Source organism: Somniosus microcephalus, chromosome 16 (genome assembly GCF_052327205.1).
Source record: "Somniosus microcephalus isolate GS21.2 chromosome 16, FLI_Smic_1.0, whole genome shotgun sequence".
Lineage (NCBI taxonomy): Eukaryota > Metazoa > Chordata > Chondrichthyes > Squaliformes > Somniosidae > Somniosus > Somniosus microcephalus.
The window spans coordinates 94,915,723-94,933,271 of NC_141002.1; the positions used below are offsets into that span (position 1 = coordinate 94,915,723).

Here is a 17,549-nt window from a genome sequence, read left to right on the forward strand (position 1 = left end):
TGGCAAAATTTCCTGTGACCCCTCTCCGCCACGAACCTCACCGAAACAGCAACAACTCCACAATCATAGAGCGGACCCCCTATAAAATCAATGGCGATGTCCAATTTGCAGGATTAATGCGGCTTTGATCGGCGACAGAGCCAGAACAGCCCTGGTGACTTGGCAGCAGCCTGATTTATCGCGCCAAGATCGATTTCCCTTCAAAGACCTTTGTACTAAGCTTTGTCAATTTATTTAGCTAATGCAAAAATAATCTTGCAGACATAGCGCTGGCCGTAAAGTTTCCTGTTAAATGGAATTAAATTTTTGAAAGGCATTTAATGTTTGCATTGATTCACTGATTTCTGGTCCTGTAACAGTGTCAATCACCAATTTTAACGTGGCGTACCGATCCAAAATCTGCACTTCTTTCAGAACTCTGATAAATACATTCAATTGCACATCAACGGGATAGCGCAACAGCAAATATTTTGAGGGAACAAATGCAAAATTAGACTAATCGAGTTACTGCAACTATTAGACTATGCATCTATAGCTGCTCTGAATTTAAAAGCAGGGATATCCGAGAAATAATTAATTATTTCCTACAGATCTTGCACTCAATTTTTTGTACATTGCCCTGCAAAAAACAGGACGTGCCCTTCAAAATGAATTTGCTCACCAACATCTGAAACTGATTGAAATTTAGAAGCCTTCAATTACCTCAGGCACCTAGAGCCACACACATCCAGGAACAATTTTAGAGAACAAAATAAATACTGACTAACAGATTTGTGGTGAATTCTCAAAATGAAACTCTAAAATTCCATTGTAGTTCTCTAATCTATATACATATTGCAACATGACTAGAGAGAAGACTGAAAGTTGAGGGAGGTTTTGTACCATATCACCGGTGAGCAAGGTGAATAATAACCAACTGGAAAGCAGAGAAGCAGCCAAAAAATGCTTAAAAGGTTGCTGTGTGCAAGCTGGCTGACAGACATTTATGTACATCACAGTGGCTATACTTCCAAAATTAATTAATTGGCAAGCGTTTGGGACATCCTACGGTTGTGAAAAGCACTATATAAATGCAAGTTCTTTTACAAATCCTCAGTTACAGAATTAAAAGACAAAAACTAACACTCATGTTTCACCGTTCTCGCAATCCGCTCGTTACAAATATTTAGCAACTGCGCCCAATGCAAATTCACCCAATATGGGTCAATGGCTCATTTGATGCACATAGCAGCTACAGCACTTCACCACTTGGTGCATCATGCCTGCCTCCATCTGGCTTCAAGTTAAACACAAGCAAGACAAACAACAGAGACCATAATGGCTCCAAGTCATATTACAACCAAGTAGTTTTAATCTATTTTAGGCAGACGGCTTTCAGATTTTGAAATAAGGCACAAGGCACTATGTAAATGGAACCTCTTTCCAGAGAGCACATATAGATACAGCCCCAATGTAGGATAGGATAAGGGCTCAAAAGAGACATTCAGCAGAAACTCCAATGCCACCTTTACAATGTTATTAAATGCATACTGTTAACTTACCTCTGGTCTCACGGGATCTTCAATACCGACTACAGCAATACAGGTGAGGTCAGTAAGTACATCATTTTCATTATCCCACTCCACATCAGAATTAACTTCAAATTCTCTGAATGCTAAGCAGATGGTACGCAGTCCATCAGATGCCATTGGTTCTATTACTTTCTTTAATAAATCTTCGCGGTCTCTCAGCTTCAAATCTCTGATTTCACCCTTTGCATTTAGAATTTTAGAACACCTGGTGAAAGAGTTTATATCTGGTCAACTTTATTAAAAAAAAACTTAACCAGAACCAACTGGAAGATGCACATTTAGATCCAACACACTGGTGTATTAGCTATACGTTTACATACTGACATTTAAAATATACAGACAAGTGACCTGCAGATTTACAACATTCTAATTGAAAGTGAAGTGTGGAAATGATGGCATCTTATAAATCAGCAGGACTCGAGCAAATCTCTCACTATGCTCATGCGGAGTTGGAGAATACATTTAAAAATGACCAGAGCATGATGTATAAATATAGTTGATTATGTAGAATTGCTCAGGAACAAACATGCTCTTCCAGTAGCATGTCTCCCTCGACAGTTGCATACTTTTCTTATTGTGGTAACTGCAGCTTGTCCAACTTTGCCTCTTTCCTTCCCCCTTAGCTCTCTTTCTTCTGGTCCCTTCTCCCTGCACCTTGAGTATTGTGTACAGTTTTGGTCGCCTTATCTGAGGAAGGATGTTCTTGCCATGGAAGGAGTTCAGCGAAGATTCACCAGGCTGATACCTGGGATGGCAGGAATGACGTATGAGGAGAGATTGGGTCGATTGGGCTTGTACTCGCTGCAGTTTAGAAGAATGAGAGGGGATCTCATTGAAACTTATAAAATTCTGACAGGACTGGACAGACTAGATGCAGGAAGGATGTTCCCGATGGTCGGGGAGTCCAGAACCAGGGGTCACAGTCTGAGGATAAGGGGTAAGCCATTTAGGACAGAAATGAGGAGGAATTTCTTCACCCAAAGAGTGGTGAACCTGTGGAATTCTCTACCACAGAAGGCCAATTCATTAAATATATTCAAGAAGGAGTTGGATATATTTCTTAAGGCTAAAGGGATCAAGGGATCTGGGGAGAAAGCAGGAACAGGGTACTGAGTTTGGATGATCAGCCAGGATCACATTGAATGGCGGAGCAGGCTCGAGGGGCCGAATGGCCTACTCCTGCTCCTATCTTCTATGTTTCTATGTTTGCAGAGCAAGATGCCTTGGGCTTTGCCCCCACAAAAAAGTACAGCCATTTCAGTTTGTAAAATATTGGCACGGTGACAGAAAAAATATCCAAGGACGTCCAATGATTTTTTCCATTCAGATGGCAATTGCTCTCAATGTGGTTATTTGCACGGGGTCTTCTGCGCGCGCGTACCGTATGGGTGGTGGAGCCGAAACGCCGTGCATGTGCACACGACATTGCGACCTTCATCAAACTGAAACGTTAACTTTGTTTCTCTTTCGCACAGATGCTACCTGACCTACTGAGTATATCCAGCATTTTCCTGTTTTTATTTCAGAAAGGCTCAATGATGGAAACAATCTCCCTCTCCAAGCCAACTCTAGTGGAAGCCCTAGTGCGAGGGTCAGTCACTAGTTGGAAGGCCAACACAGTTTAATGTATCCTCTGCATCACTGCCCTACTCAAGCTCGCTCGAAAAAGCCACCAACATTAATATCACACTTGTTATAATACATTATACTTACTTTTTAAGAACAATCTCAGAGGCGCCCTTGCTGAACATTTGAAAGCTACCATTAGGGTTCTTCAGAACCGTGCTCATAGATTTTCGCGCAGAGTTGAAGGTGTAGACTTTGAACAGTTTCTCTTCTGGAATTTCATTTCGAATTGCCTGGTAGTCTCTCTTCAATTGCAACACATATCCCAACAAGGCACATTCTGTCTTATTGCCAACATGACGTGGCAAGCCACCTTCTTTCTCGGGAGGCTGTGAAGTTAGATCAATAATACATGTAACTCAATCTTACAGGAGTTGATCCAAATCAAGTTAAAACAGTACAAAACCTGTTAAGTGTTGGAACAGAAAAATTTAAAAACAGGATATGCATTTAAGACAGTCAACACAGAATGCAATTTAAATTTCTAAGCCATTCAAGGTTCGCTCTGGGGTTGGGGCATTTGCACCCTCAACTGGATTACTGCCTTTTAATTTACTCAACTAATATTCTCTCTAGCTCCAGTTGTCCAAAGTATAGTGAAACAATTTAAAACCCAAATACAAAATCCTCAGAATATATGCAATACATTGCATGCCCCTATGCAAGAGCCTTTATGACTCGAAGTGTAAAATATCAATTATTCAGCATTAAAAAAATGTACAAGAATCCCAACATACCAGTATCTTGGTAGTGTAAGCAGAGTTTACAGCTATTCCTACAACAAGTTTGTCCAAAACATTCTCAGGAAGAGTCTCTGGATCTGGAATCACTTTGTAGAACTCGCCACCGCAATATGCTTGCACCACAGTCATTCTGTTCATTGTGAGGGTACCAGTTTTGTCCGAACATATAGCTGTTGCATTCCCCATTGTTTCACAGGCATCCAGATGTCTGACCAAGTTGTTATCTTTCATCATTTTCTGCCGTTTGGAAAGATTTGTGGCAGTTAGTAGCAGTGCGCAGGAACGTACACGCTATTTGACACATAATCTGGTGCTAGTTTTTGACAGAACAATTTTCCAAGGGAGTAATTTACACTGCCCATAATTGTGCTGGGATTTTAATCCATTTCCTGGCACTGATTGCATCACCAATGGGAAACAAAGCTGCAATTCCCAAGATATCAAAATGCAGTTGATTCTAAGCTTGCCCAAACTGAATGTTCCAACACACAAGATGCAATCAGATTTGACTGGCAGGAAGACAAGGTTTTACTCAAATTCCACAATGACTTGGCATCAAAGCGCTGATCAGATCTGATCACAATGCAATGACCCGACTAGAAGCAAATGCACATTGATGTTAGGTTAGAACAGAAATTGGGCTTGGCTGCTATATCCTTGGTCAGTCAAGTAGTCAGTCATTCCTGGTGTAGAATCACACGAGACTGACAGACAGACATTAGACCAACTACTGGACGCCAGCTGCTGCATACGGAATATACAAATAAGAATCACGGCATTAAGGACAGGGAGGGCAAGAGGAGGAAAACCGCGCTTAGCGACACATGAAAGTTTAAATTCAGCAAGGTAAAAAAGGTATACGAGGGCTAAGGTTTCAGTTAGGTGTTTTTATTAAAGCTTACCTTGACAGAATAAGCCAACGAGATTGTAACTGCAAGTGGAAGACCCTCTGGCACTGCCACAACCAGGACAGTAACACCAATGATGAAGAATTTAACTAAATACTGGATGTAAATGGGTGCACACTCAGCCAACCAAGGGAGTTGCTGGACCCAAAATGTATTAATCACAAAGTACAGAACAAGAATGATAACTGTAACAGCAGACATCACCAATCCTATGGAAGAAAAATAGATCAACAGCTTTACAATGTAGAAATCAGAGGCAACACTTGATGGAATGCAAAATACTACACCCATACATTACATAGCACTCTTTATAACCTCTTGAATTGTGTGTAAAAATGGTACCCAAGGTACTGAACAGACAATAGCTTATATCTGGCGAGTCAGAAACAAATGAGTATATGAATTACTTACAATTAGAATCACAGCAAAACTTACAGTAGTGTTCAATAGTTTTATCAAAGTAAGGAAGGACACGTGTAACTATTTGCCAAAACTGCACCTTAAGACTAGATGCAAAATTAACACTCAAGCAGAAATTTGCAAATGCTTTAGAGGAGGATGCTGAATAGGTCCTCGGGGAGCGGGACTAGCGCGCTGGAAAAGTCTCCAGTTTTAGCACATTGAGATTTACACACAGCTGACCTGTCCCCATTTATTATGGGAGTGTGGAATAGTACAGGGCTGCAAGTTAACTGAGTTGCTGTATTCTGCACACCATGGAGGGCTGGGAGAGGATGGTGTCAGGGTCCAAGCTGGATCTAGAGAATTACTGAAGCTGGTCACAGTCTTTGCAGCCTTTTCAAATGGTCACATACTGGTCAGTGCTTGCGCAGTTGAACAGACAGACACATGGGCTACACAATCACCGTGGTAAGGAAACACAAACAAAACAGGCCATTTAACAAGAAATAATGCCAAGGAATTCAAAACTAATGGGTTGGTTCAGGTGCTAGGATATTTTAAAGAGTTTTGCCATAACCAATTATTTTATCTAGATTTGTTGTTCATAGTTGAACTCCCAATTCCACTCAGATTAAAAACTACTAGGTATGTTCAGCATAAGAAGTTAATTAAAAAATCAAAAGAAGTTTTTTCCAAAATGTTCGTGTACATATTTCACAGACACCTTAAATCAATAGCATGCAACAGGCTAGAACAAGTACTGAAGCATCACATCCACACAAGTCTGTACAAAAATCCAAATCATAAATCTGGATTATGGACCAATTTTTGTCTTCATGGAAAATGATTTATTTTCATACCTGCTTTACCAATTTGAACTGCCAATTTGGTGAGCTTTCCTTGGAGGACAGACTTCTCTTTTTTGGGGATGTTTGACTTCTTTTTCTCACATCCGTCTTCAGCAGCTTCATCGCTTTTCAATGGCTGCATTTCCATAGCTGCCCCATCTTGAGCTTTAGCTGAAAAATGCAAGCAGAATTGTCATAATTTGAAAGCACACTCTGATGCGCCAGACTAAGAGGGTCTGGAATTCTAGTTAGTGGCTAGCCACAGAAAGCTATTTTACGGATCGCTTAAGTTGTCAATTCTTGAGGGGGGGGGGGGGGGGGAAAGGGGTGGCAGCAAATAAAGTGTCTTAGAAAGGCTACAGGGGAGGTTTACCAGGATGTTACCAGGGGTGAGGGACTTTAGTTACAAGAGGTTGGAAAAGTTAGGACTGTTCTCCTTGGAAGGTTAAGAGGTTTTCAAGATGAGAGGTTTTGATAGAGTAGATAAGAGAAAAACTATTCCCTCAGGCGTGTAGGTCAATAGCCAGAGATTTAAACTAATTGGCAAAAGATCTAGAGGGGAGATGAGGAGAATTTTTTTTACCCACTCAGTTGTCAGGATCTGGAACACTACCTGAAAAGGTGGAGGAAGCCAATTCCATCAACAATATTGAAAAGGGAGTTGGACGGGTACTTGAGGATGAGGAACTCACAGGGTTACAGACAAAAAGCAGGGGGGGGGGGGGAACTGAGCACGACGGCTCTTTCAAAGAGCCAGCACAGGTACAATGGGCCGAATGGTCTCTGTGCTGTAAGTTTCTAGGATTCCACGACTGAAGTCATACAACCGCAACAAAAAAACCTTTGATCCCTAACCAGAACTTTTCAAATTAGTGCGGCATGTTATTGGGCTACATGTTCACTAAGAAGCATTCCTTCATGTAAGGAATCAAAAGGATCTAATCACCCAGATAGTGACATTGGAACAATTATTTGGCCACGGCAGGTACTTTAAACTGTTGGGAAAAGTACCATTAAAAAAAATATTGACGCTAGAGAGATTGAGGGGCTCGAGAATGAATGATTATGAAACCCAAATTGTTGTGGTTTCTGTTGATACAAGACTGCCTAGCAATCTTGACCAGGTATGATTACAAATGCAATTAAGTTAATGCAAAAAGTGCTGGTACTGCACAAATTACCCCAATCTCTGGGATTACCCAATTCAAACCATCATAGAATCTTACCATTGCCATTCAGCCCCTTGTGCCTGTGCCAACTCTTTTGAAAGAGCTATCCAATTAATCCCACTTATAATCTTTCCTTGTAATCTACGGTCTACCTCTGCTCTAAATTAAAAGGGTAAAAGTAATTTACTAGTTTAAATGAAACTGGCAAACAACCGTGTAGGCACAAGCATATTCCAAGGATAGCTTTAGCTAAATATCTGATCAAATAGGGCAGATCTACAACTAAGGCTTGCAAATCACTAACTGCAAACTGAAACTAATCCTCGTAACAGTTTTCCTAAGTGACAAGTGTAAGCATCCTTGTTCAATGAGGCTTCAATGGTGCAGTCATTAACATATGAGGAACTAGGTCAAGAACTCAATTTGGAACTATGTCAAGGTTATAATTCGGAATGAGGGAAGGCCTATCTGGGAATATTCTGGGCAAATTCATCTTGTGGGAGTGCCCAATTTAAAATGGGGGGGGGGGGGGGGGTGGTGGTTACTGTGGCAGGGCTGCCAAGGCAAAAATTCTTATTTGACGGCTGAAATTTTCCAGCTATATTTCAATTGCCCAATTTAACTAACATTTGAACTACCAAAGACAGCATTTTTCTTAAATGCCAGGGTCCAGCTTTCTGTCCCCTTTCTCCACATGGACAGTTTACCCCGGTAACTTTTATAACTAGAACATTCCACATTAGTTTATAAACAAAACATAGCTCTGCTATTGTTTCCAGGTGCATTTTAAAAGGTTCTGAAGGCTAAGTAAACAGAACCGTAGATCATGCCAAGGCTGCTTAAAGTGTTTAATGTTTACCTTTGTTTCGATTTTCTACAACTCCATCTTGCTTTTTATCTGAAAGAAAAGAGCAGTAAAGCAATTAACTCAATTTATATGTTTACATACACCATGAGTCATTTAATAGTGTAATGGGAATTGACTCTTGCATTTACTGAGCATTTGCCATTATTCCTCCAAGTACCAGAGGTTTAAGTGCTCTCCTTGCAAAAGGATTCACACGTTCTATTTGAGGCGGATTGCCCATCCATTTTGAAAGTATTTAAAATCTTAACATTTACTAGGTCCAGTAACAAAAATCGAGAGAGAGATAAGGCTGAATGATTAATAGTATGTTAGTATAAAAGCTTACATAAAAGTTTAAACCAGCTCAAACTGCACAGCTTGATAACAAGAGTGCCGAGTGGCTACCCACTGCTTGCAGGGTATTCTGGAGCCAAAATAGATCTGAACCAATCAACTTTCCAGATGGTGGACAGCACTGAATCACCTTCACAGACCCTAGCAATGCTAAACAGGAGTTTTAGTTGGTGAACAACAGCCTGTTTAAATCAGGGACCACCAACTAGCATCAGTAGCGAGCCCAATTACAAAGGGGCAAAAAGCCTGATGAAAACTGGCTCCTGACCGGACCTGCTCAAAAAAGGACCCAAAAAGACACCTGTAGGGGAGCAAGCCTGGTATCCTTCCAAAGGTGTATGATGCCAGGTTTGGACAATGGCTTCTTGATCTCAAGTGTAGTTGGTAGAAAGCAATCTGTGCTAGAATGAAAAACTCAGAACTCAGCTATTACAAGTCATCCGAGCTGCTTGGTAGATACCTTCATCTACATAGCTCCACCCCATGCGAGGCGCGCTTATGAGAGTTTCCTGCATTACGCTAGTAATACGCTGGCATGGCTTTACACCTGTATATATGGGAGCAGCACAGCCCAAACTCTTCAGATTTCAGAAGTTTGATGCCAATTCTTTCCATTAAAAAAAATTCTCAGAGACCTGCATTATACTTAACCAATGTGCTCAGTCCAGTGCACTGAAATTTTTTTAGACTCACCCTCAAGTTCCTGTCGGCAAGATTGGCATAAATGTGTGTAAATATTGAGGAAATTCTAGGCCACTGTATTTTGCAGGCTGGACATTAGCTATTGCTATTACAGCCATTCCCATTCAGGGTGGCATCCTAGATATTAAAAGCACAACACATGAAAGTGCTTCAGCAGGAGCCTATTGCTAGTTATGTGCTTGCTAAAGAAAGGCTCTTGCAAGAATTCAGTGACTGATTAGACATTAGCCTTCCCTCTCTGGGAGTGGGGTTCAAATTCAGCCCAGAAAGATTGGATAAAGGTATGCCAAGTCTGTTAGCTGTAATACTGGCTACGTGAGCAAGTCTGAACAGCCTCAATCCAGTTCCAAGCAGGCATAGATCCAGAGCACTAAAGGGCGTTGACCCAGAACACTAAAAACATCAAATGAATAGTCTGCTAAGTGCAACTACTCCCAATTTGACAATCTTCGGCCACAAAGCAGCTGGTGTAGGAAGTGGAAAAACGTCACACTGACAGCTAGTTTGAGGTTCGAGCCAAGACATGTCGCTGGAGCAGAGGGATCTTTATTCTGCATCTAAATTGTGCTATACCTGACCGTTGAGAGTGAGGTGCTGCCATTTGGTGCAAGATATGGAAAGTGCTCTATTCTTCAGCATTAACATCTGTCACCTTAGAGCATGTGTTAGCTTGGTCCAGCTGGGAGCACTTCTGCCTCAGTAAGTTGTGGGTTCAAATGCCACAAGACTGACATTTTAGTGCAGTACTCTGGGAGTGCTGCATCAGGAGTGTCATCCTTCATACAAAATCAAAACAAAGGTGCCAGCTGTGTGCAGGTGGATGCAAAGGTCCTGTAGTACTACCCAGAGGAGTAGAGTCTCACCGTCTGGTGGCCGACACGCCTCGCTCAATCAACAATCAGATTAACTGGTCGTTCATCTGACTGCCATTTGACAGATGTTGCCGATGTAGAACGGTTACCTCATTTGACTACAAAATAATCACTTCACTGCAAATAACAAATACTTTTGGTGTGTTAAAGTGCTATATGAATGCAAATATTTATTTCCTTTCTTCACTAATGTCAAGATAAAAGGTTGCAGATTAGGACTCTAGTCTGGACAAATGTTTTGAAAGGAAGTATTCCTGACTGTCCATAGTGCTGTTAATGATTCAATGAGTCAATCATCAAGGAGTAGACTCATCACAGGGAATTTTTTGGGGGGGGGGGGGGGGGGTTGCGTGAGAGTAGGATTCTTCCAAATTTAGTCGCAAACAACCCTGCAATGTCTTAGCGGGAAGGGCAGTCTTAGCTGGGTTAGCAGTGAAAGACTTGCATTTATATAATACCTTTTCACAACTCCAGGACCTCTCTAGTGCTTTACAGCCAATGTAGTACTTTTGAAGTGCCGTTACTGTTGTAATGTAGGAAACGCTGCAGCCAATTTGCACACAGCAAACAGCAATGATGTAATGACCAGATCATGTGTTAAGTTTTTAAGTGTTGGTTGAGGGATGAATATTGGCAAGCTTACCAGCACGCGCCGACATTGATTGAAGTCCAGCAATACCCACAAGCATACTCCTGGGCTCTTAACCAGCATTTATGCACCCTAAAAGGAGTATGTCCTCTCAAACAGAAACTCGTGTGGATTTTTTGGTAGCTTGTTTTACAACTCAAACCATCCTGCTACACTCCCCATTTCACAGGTCACCGAACATACCCTTGACTAAAGCATCACAGGCTTGACTGCCATAAAAGGTCATGGTCATTAGAAAAAAACATTTTTAAATGGTAAACAATATTTGGCCAATTTATTTAGTGGGATTTTTAATTATTTTGTAAGTATGCTTAAAGTGCATCACTCAGCCAACCAACAAAAAAATTACTGCAATTACATGACCTTACTCCTAATATGTGAAGGATAGCCACAACACAGAATCCTGGTTGGCAGGATAAGTATTTGGAGTTCCAAGATTAAAAGCAGAACTCCATCGGCACTTAGAAAGTCATCAAGGAAAGGAAAGTTGTATTTAGAAAGCACCTTTCACAACCCGGGGCCTCAGTTTAACGTCTCGTTCAAAAGATGGGACTGCACTGAAGGGCAAGACTGGATTATGTGCTCACGTCATAAGTTACTTGTTGTTAACCTAAAATACTGCAGTCATTTCAAGGTACAGGAAACTCTCGATTTACCGGCACCTAAATAACCAGAAATCTCAACCGGCAAAATTCAGGAGTAGGTTCAGGTGAGGTTTTACTTCATATTAGTGGCCGTTCCTGGATCTGTGGCCGTGTAACCGGGGTTCCTGCACCTGTTGCCATGCAACAGGGACGCCTGGATCTGTGGCCGTGTACGGGGCTCTTGTACCTTTTACTATACCTCTGTAATCCGGACTTGATAAACCGGCACCACGCCGGTCCCATCGGTGCCGGATAAAAAAAAGTTTCCTGTACCATCTCAAACTGTTGTCCAATTAGAGGTTCTGGGAACCATTTAGCCACATGCTTACTTTTCTTCTCTTCTCCCTCTCCGGACCCCAGCAAGGTGAAGATGATTCCAGTTTGAGAGTTTACACCAACAGCTGTGACCAACATTCTTCCAGAACCTTCCATTACATGGGTACCTGAAAGTAGACCCCAGTTAGAGCTGGCCATCACTGCAAACGCAAAAAATTGCTTCATAGGATGGCTATTTCATTACTGTACACTAAACAGTTGTTGAGCATGAACTTAGGGGGTCCATGCTTGTATACACAAGAACCTGGATGGAGAACCCAGCAGTTTTATAGACTCGCGTGCAGGATGCAGTTCCTGTACGACAGAATAATTCAGACCAGTTACGTAATGAGCAGACAAATGAAACCAAACTTTAATGCCGACAAAGGCAAAGCAAGCATATTGCGAGAAAAAAAAAGGAACAGTACACAATCAACGGAATAGAATTAGTAAACTTTGAAAGGGACTTTGCAATGACAGTGGACATCTAGTGTGCAGCCACATTTTAAAGAGCACTTGGAAAGTTGGGCTACTTTAGCATCGAAGAATTCCTACATGCCATGGTGTAGAAGTCTGCAAGTGGTGAGGAGACATTAGAATGCACTGGTCAGACCACACTTGGCAAGTACTGCATAGACTTCTAGTCACACTTCAAAAAGAACATGCATGCATTATAGGGAAAACAGAACAGCAACATGAACAAATAAGGGTAAAAGGAAGAAGATACAAGATTAGAGACATTCAAGGTCTACAGTCTAGAGAAAAGGTCAAGGTGTGACCTCAAGGAGCAATATAAAGTATTAAATAGCTAAGCGAACCCAGATGTTTAATTCAAGATAACAGTCCAGTGGGACAAAAAGCAATACATTTATATAAATGTAAAGTATTTTTAGAACAGATCTAAAAATACCTTTGCTCAAAAGGTTATAAACATTTGGAATAATCTACCAATCTAATACTCTAGTGGAGGAAAGACACTTGGGTTGTTCAAAGTCTAACTGGATGCTAGACTGGGTGAGATGGAGCACCAAATGGATGGCCATCAATGGGTTGAAAGCAGTTTTCTCACCTTTGATATTCTCATGTACTTACACCAAGGATGGATTCAGTTCTGAAGTGCAAAACAGAACCCCTTGCTGGGTTATTTTTGCACACGACTTATGTAGAAAGCACCTCCAAATCCATATAGAAGTTTACAGAACAGGCGGTGACCACTTGGCCCATCGTGTTTGTGCTGGCTCTTGGCTGGAGCAATCCAAGACTAATCTCACTGCCCGGTGTTATCCCCATACCCCTGCATCATCATCTGCTTCTAACGTTTATCCATTGTCCCCTTCAAAATGCAATCACCTCTACCTTAACCACTTGGTGGCAAAGCATTCCATGCTCCAGCAACCCACTGTAAAAAGACATTTCTCCTAATCTCTCCACTCAGCATTTTAAATTGACGGCACCTCACCAACTCCCGACAAGGAAATTGGCTTTCCCTGTTCAATATCAAAACTCTACAATTTTAAAAACCTTAAATATCCCAGCCTTCTCTGCGCCGGTGGAAATAGTCCCAATATTTCAAGTCTCTACAGTATCCCAACATTAGTAAATCTACACTTTAAGCTATGGCTTCAATATCCTTTCTATAATAGGGAGCCCAATTCCCCCACAGTGCTGTGGCTTAACCAACATTTTTCTTTTACTCTTGGATTCTATACTCCTATTTATAATATTGAAGATGCCGTTTGCCTTTTTAATTGCTTTATCGACCTGCACTCTCACTTGGCAGCAATTGCAACTTAATGTCCAAGATATGAATTCTCTCTCTCTCAAAGATGCAACAGAAAAATGTAAATAATTTATATGGCCAGTGGATTTTCATTTTCTTGAACATGTGCAGACCTGTAGATACACCAGTAAGTCTGCATCACACTAGACCTTAAACTATGCTTGTGAATTACTGCTCACTTAATGAATACCTGCGCCCTACGCAGTTTAAATTCCCTCGGCCAAAAGGAAGTCATGAAACATAGCATCAAGAGAAATCCAATTATCTGCAGTCTTCCTACAGTTATTTCAACAATTCACTCCAGAACAGCACATTGGCATTTATATAGCACCTTCAATGTAGAAAGCACCCAATGCACTTCACAATGGAAGTTGATAGGCGAGCTGACACGAAGCCATGGAGTGAGAGATTAGGACTAAGTGAGTGAAAGATTGATCAAAAAGATGGGATTGTTAAGTTTTTTTTTTAAATGGAGAAGCAACAAGGCAGAGGGCTCTGAGTGTGGGGTCAGGGAGGGAGGTTGAGTCAGTGGCAAGGAGTGGAGTTTCTATCAAGGGCCAAGAAACAACTTAATTCTTCCCACTATTCAGTTGAAGTGGTCACTCATCCACTTAATGTTGGACAGGCAATCTAAAGCACAGAAGTGGCCGAGGGGTCAAGCGAAGTGGCGATACGGAAGCTGACCTTGTGCCTGTAGATGACGCAAGAGCAGCACATTTGAGGACAAGAAGAGGCCCAAAGCTTAGGAAACTCGGAGGTGACACTGCAGGTGCTAGAGAAGCCATTACAGAGGTACACTGGCTAGGCAGGAGATTAACCACACAAAGGAAGGTCATTGGACAACCAAAACGTGATCGAGAAAGATGGTGTGGTTAACCATATGAAACATTATACCAGAGATGAGGATAAGGGCTGACACAGCATGGTCAGTTATAAAAGGATGCCATTCAGGATTTTAGCCAGAGCCATTTCAGTGCTGCAAGGAGGATGGAAGTTGGACTGGAGGGATTCAGATGGAACTGGAATTCAGAGGCAGCGAGACTCTTGGAGCTTAGAAAGGAAAGGCAGGTTAGAGATGTGGTGGATGTTGGAGAGCATAGATGGATCAAAGGTGGCGTGTTTCTTTTTAAGGTTAATGACAAGGCGCTTGAATGGAAGCGGCATGGCACCTCAGCAAAGAGACATGCTGCCAGAAGGGGAAGTTGAGTGATGGAGGAAGTAGGTCACATGGATGCGATGAGCATGGAGAGGGTGTTGGCAGAGAAACTGCAAAATGATGGGGATCAAGGCTGGAGTGGGTAGGGGAAGGTCAAGAGCAGAGGACAGAAGGCAGAGAGAAGAGGAAGGGAGGAATTGGTAGAGGCAGCTGCGCAAATCAGAGAGATAAAACATTCCAGGAGGCTTTTGTTGCACTTAGCATTTGGGGTGAGGGGTGAGGAGGCAGTTAGTCATGAAAGGGATGGGCCTAGAGTTGTCCTTGTTCACCAGATGACGGTTTTGATTGTGGACACAGTCGAGCCAAATCTGGTTATGAATTACACGAGTAGATAGGTGCCGTGTATGTTCCAGTTCACAGCCCTCTGACTCGAGCACAAAAATGGGCACTGTACTGGGGAAATGCCAGGGGGACTTAGTGAGAACAAGGGCAAAGATAGGGTAAGGGAACAGATTAGAAGGTGGCAGAAATGTCATGGGTGGTCGAATGGGTTAGATGAGGAGCTGGGCGAGTGGTTTTATCGTAGGTGGATGGAGGTGGTTGTGGGATACAAGAGGATGTGGGTAGAAAGGGAAATGAAGTGGTTAGATATATCAGTTAGCGCTCAGCTACATTTCTATTGGGTGTGCAGGGGAATCAGGCCCTTCCTGACATCTACCTGCAGGAGTGTCATCACTTTTCCCAAACCTCAGCTTGATCAAAGGCAAGTTAACTGGAGCTAGGCCACCTGACTGCTCCACTACAGTTGTTCTTTGCCCTGTGACAAGTCATATGAAGTTGAAGGAATCTAGTCAGTCTAACCACTAAGTCCTCCACCCATCTTAAGAGGATGAGCAGAATTCTTTCACGAAAGCATGAATCTTTGGTGCCCTCAAATTTTCCTTTCAATTATCTGCATCCTTCCTTAGTTTGCCAGGTCTCCTTTATGGTGTCGACAGCAAATTGCGAGTAGCCTTTCTATGCTCCTGTCCAAATAAATGTATGTATACAAAGGAACTCGAGATCCCAGCACAAATCCCTGGGGCATCCTACTAGCTGTATGTTGGAGTGCACTACTAGTTATACGGTGTCAACCTGAGAAACATCCATTTGCTCCTATTTGCTTTCTATCCTTCAGCCAACATTCAAATATCATGGGCCCTACTCTTCATGAAAGTCCAAATAGATCACATCCAGTGTAATCTGTCTATACATGCCACAATTTTCTTGTATTTATCAAGCATGACTGTCCTTTACAAATCTGTATTGACTGCCTCTGATTAGCCCATACCTTTCTGTGTTCAATGTCATCCCTTATTACGTTTTCTTACTGTTGATGAGGCTAACTGGTCTATAATTACCTGGCTTATCCCTTTCTCCTTTTTTTGAACAGGGGTGGAATGTTCGTCACCTTCCAGTCCTTTGGTAAAATTCCTGTTTTCAAGGAATTTTGGAAAATTAGTATCTCTGCTATTTCATCACTAAACTGCCTCTATTGTGTAGTGTAGATCAATGAAGCCTGGGAGGACAGCATGAAGTACCATTAACCCTCAAGTGTTTCCTTGTAATGTAATTAGTAATCCTCCCCCTCTCCTCTGGTACTTCACCCTGCTCTATAAATGGAGGCGAAATATTGAAGTACCTCTGCCTTTCCTTTATTTTCTAAAAGGAAGATTGCCTGCTTCATCATCCACAAGTTGACTATCAGCATCCTTTCGGAAAATGGTAGGTTTTGTAAAAGCCTTTGCTATTACCAAGACCACTGCAAAATTGGAGTACAGGAAACTTTGCTTTATCCGGAGGTTATATGACCGGAATACTCGATCTAACGGCAAAAATCAGGAGCCGTTTTCTATAAGTTTTTTTTTAGTTCTCGTTGCTTCCCCCCCCCCCCCACCAAAGTCAGGCACTGCAAGGTCTGTAGCTATAGCAACAGCTTCAGCTAGAGACGCTTGCAGCTGCAGCCGACTGTTTAGAAGCTGTTGCTAAGCAACAGTGTTTGTTGTCAGATACGGAGATGAAAACCTCCGTATGCTTCAACATGAACTTTGTATGTCCGGCAGTTTTGATAGATCAGCAACAGCTCGGTCCCGTCAGTGCCAGATATCACAAAGTTTCTTGTACAGTACTTGCTTTTTCTACCCGTCTCCCAAAAAAAGCAAGTCTTCGGCCTTGCCCCAATTCGCCCCTTGCTGCAGGTATTCACTCCTCACTTCTGCTGTGTTGGGGAATCCAACTCTGCCGTGAGCTGCTGGCTGGAATTCCGGCAGCAGTTTTACAAGGTGGAGAATTTCTGCCCACAACCTGCAGCAGAGTTGATACTCATGGAAGGGAAGCAGCTCAGGAGCAACAAACTCCTCCGTGAACTGGTGCAACAAGGGGCACTTCTGTGAACAGCTGGGAGGGGATGCAGAGGAAGAGAGGGGGAGGGAATAATCATATAACCAATATTAAGAGATGGGGAATGAACTAAATTAGGAAGTTTGACAAAAAACTGTGCCCATCTATGGGCACGGTCATATCTACAGACACTGGAAAATTAAATACTGTCGCTTTAGAACTGATCACCACATTTGCAAATTAATACCAGTATATATCCACAAAAGCCCAGAACGTATCTGAAGAAATTAGAACATCCCAACAATTTGACACAATATTCTGCAATCTTCCAATAGCTTTTATGTTGGCTGTGTTTTTCATACTCGGCTCTTCTAATTTTTTTTGCTTCTTTTCTGCAGTTTATACATTTCTCCTGCTGTTTTTCCATATTACTCGCTTGAATTTCACACAATGCTTCTTCTTGCACTTCAGTTTTGACCTAAACACTTAAGTCATCCAGGAAACTCTGGCTTCAAGACATCTTTTCGTATTACTCGTCAGATACTGACGCAGTCCGTGTCCATATGCAGCAAGACCTGGACAAC

The 17,549-nt window shown here is 42.1% G+C and overlaps 1 protein-coding gene and 1 long non-coding RNA gene across 12 annotated transcripts in view; one reads left to right on the top strand and one right to left on the bottom strand.

Annotated features, from left to right (window-relative positions):
- Positions 1-17,549, top strand: part of LOC147106401 (uncharacterized) — a 101,340-nt gene that overhangs the window by 77,508 nt on the left and 6,283 nt on the right. The window lies entirely within an intron of this gene.
- Positions 1-17,549, bottom strand: part of atp2b1a (ATPase plasma membrane Ca2+ transporting 1a) — a 112,033-nt gene that overhangs the window by 30,815 nt on the left and 63,669 nt on the right. For all 10 annotated transcript variants that reach the window (XM_086009470.1, XM_086009467.1, XM_086009466.1 and 7 more), the window contains exons 6-12: positions 11,665-11,778; positions 8,127-8,165; positions 6,111-6,269; positions 4,843-5,057; positions 3,935-4,177; positions 3,285-3,526; positions 1,542-1,776 (exon numbers count right to left, since the gene is read on the bottom strand). In XM_086009470.1, coding sequence (XP_085865596.1) covers positions 1,542-1,776; positions 3,285-3,526; positions 3,935-4,177; positions 4,843-5,057; positions 6,111-6,269; positions 8,127-8,165; positions 11,665-11,778 — 1,247 coding nt within the window. The remainder of the gene's footprint in view (positions 1-1,541; positions 1,777-3,284; positions 3,527-3,934; positions 4,178-4,842; positions 5,058-6,110; positions 6,270-8,126; positions 8,166-11,664; positions 11,779-17,549) is intronic.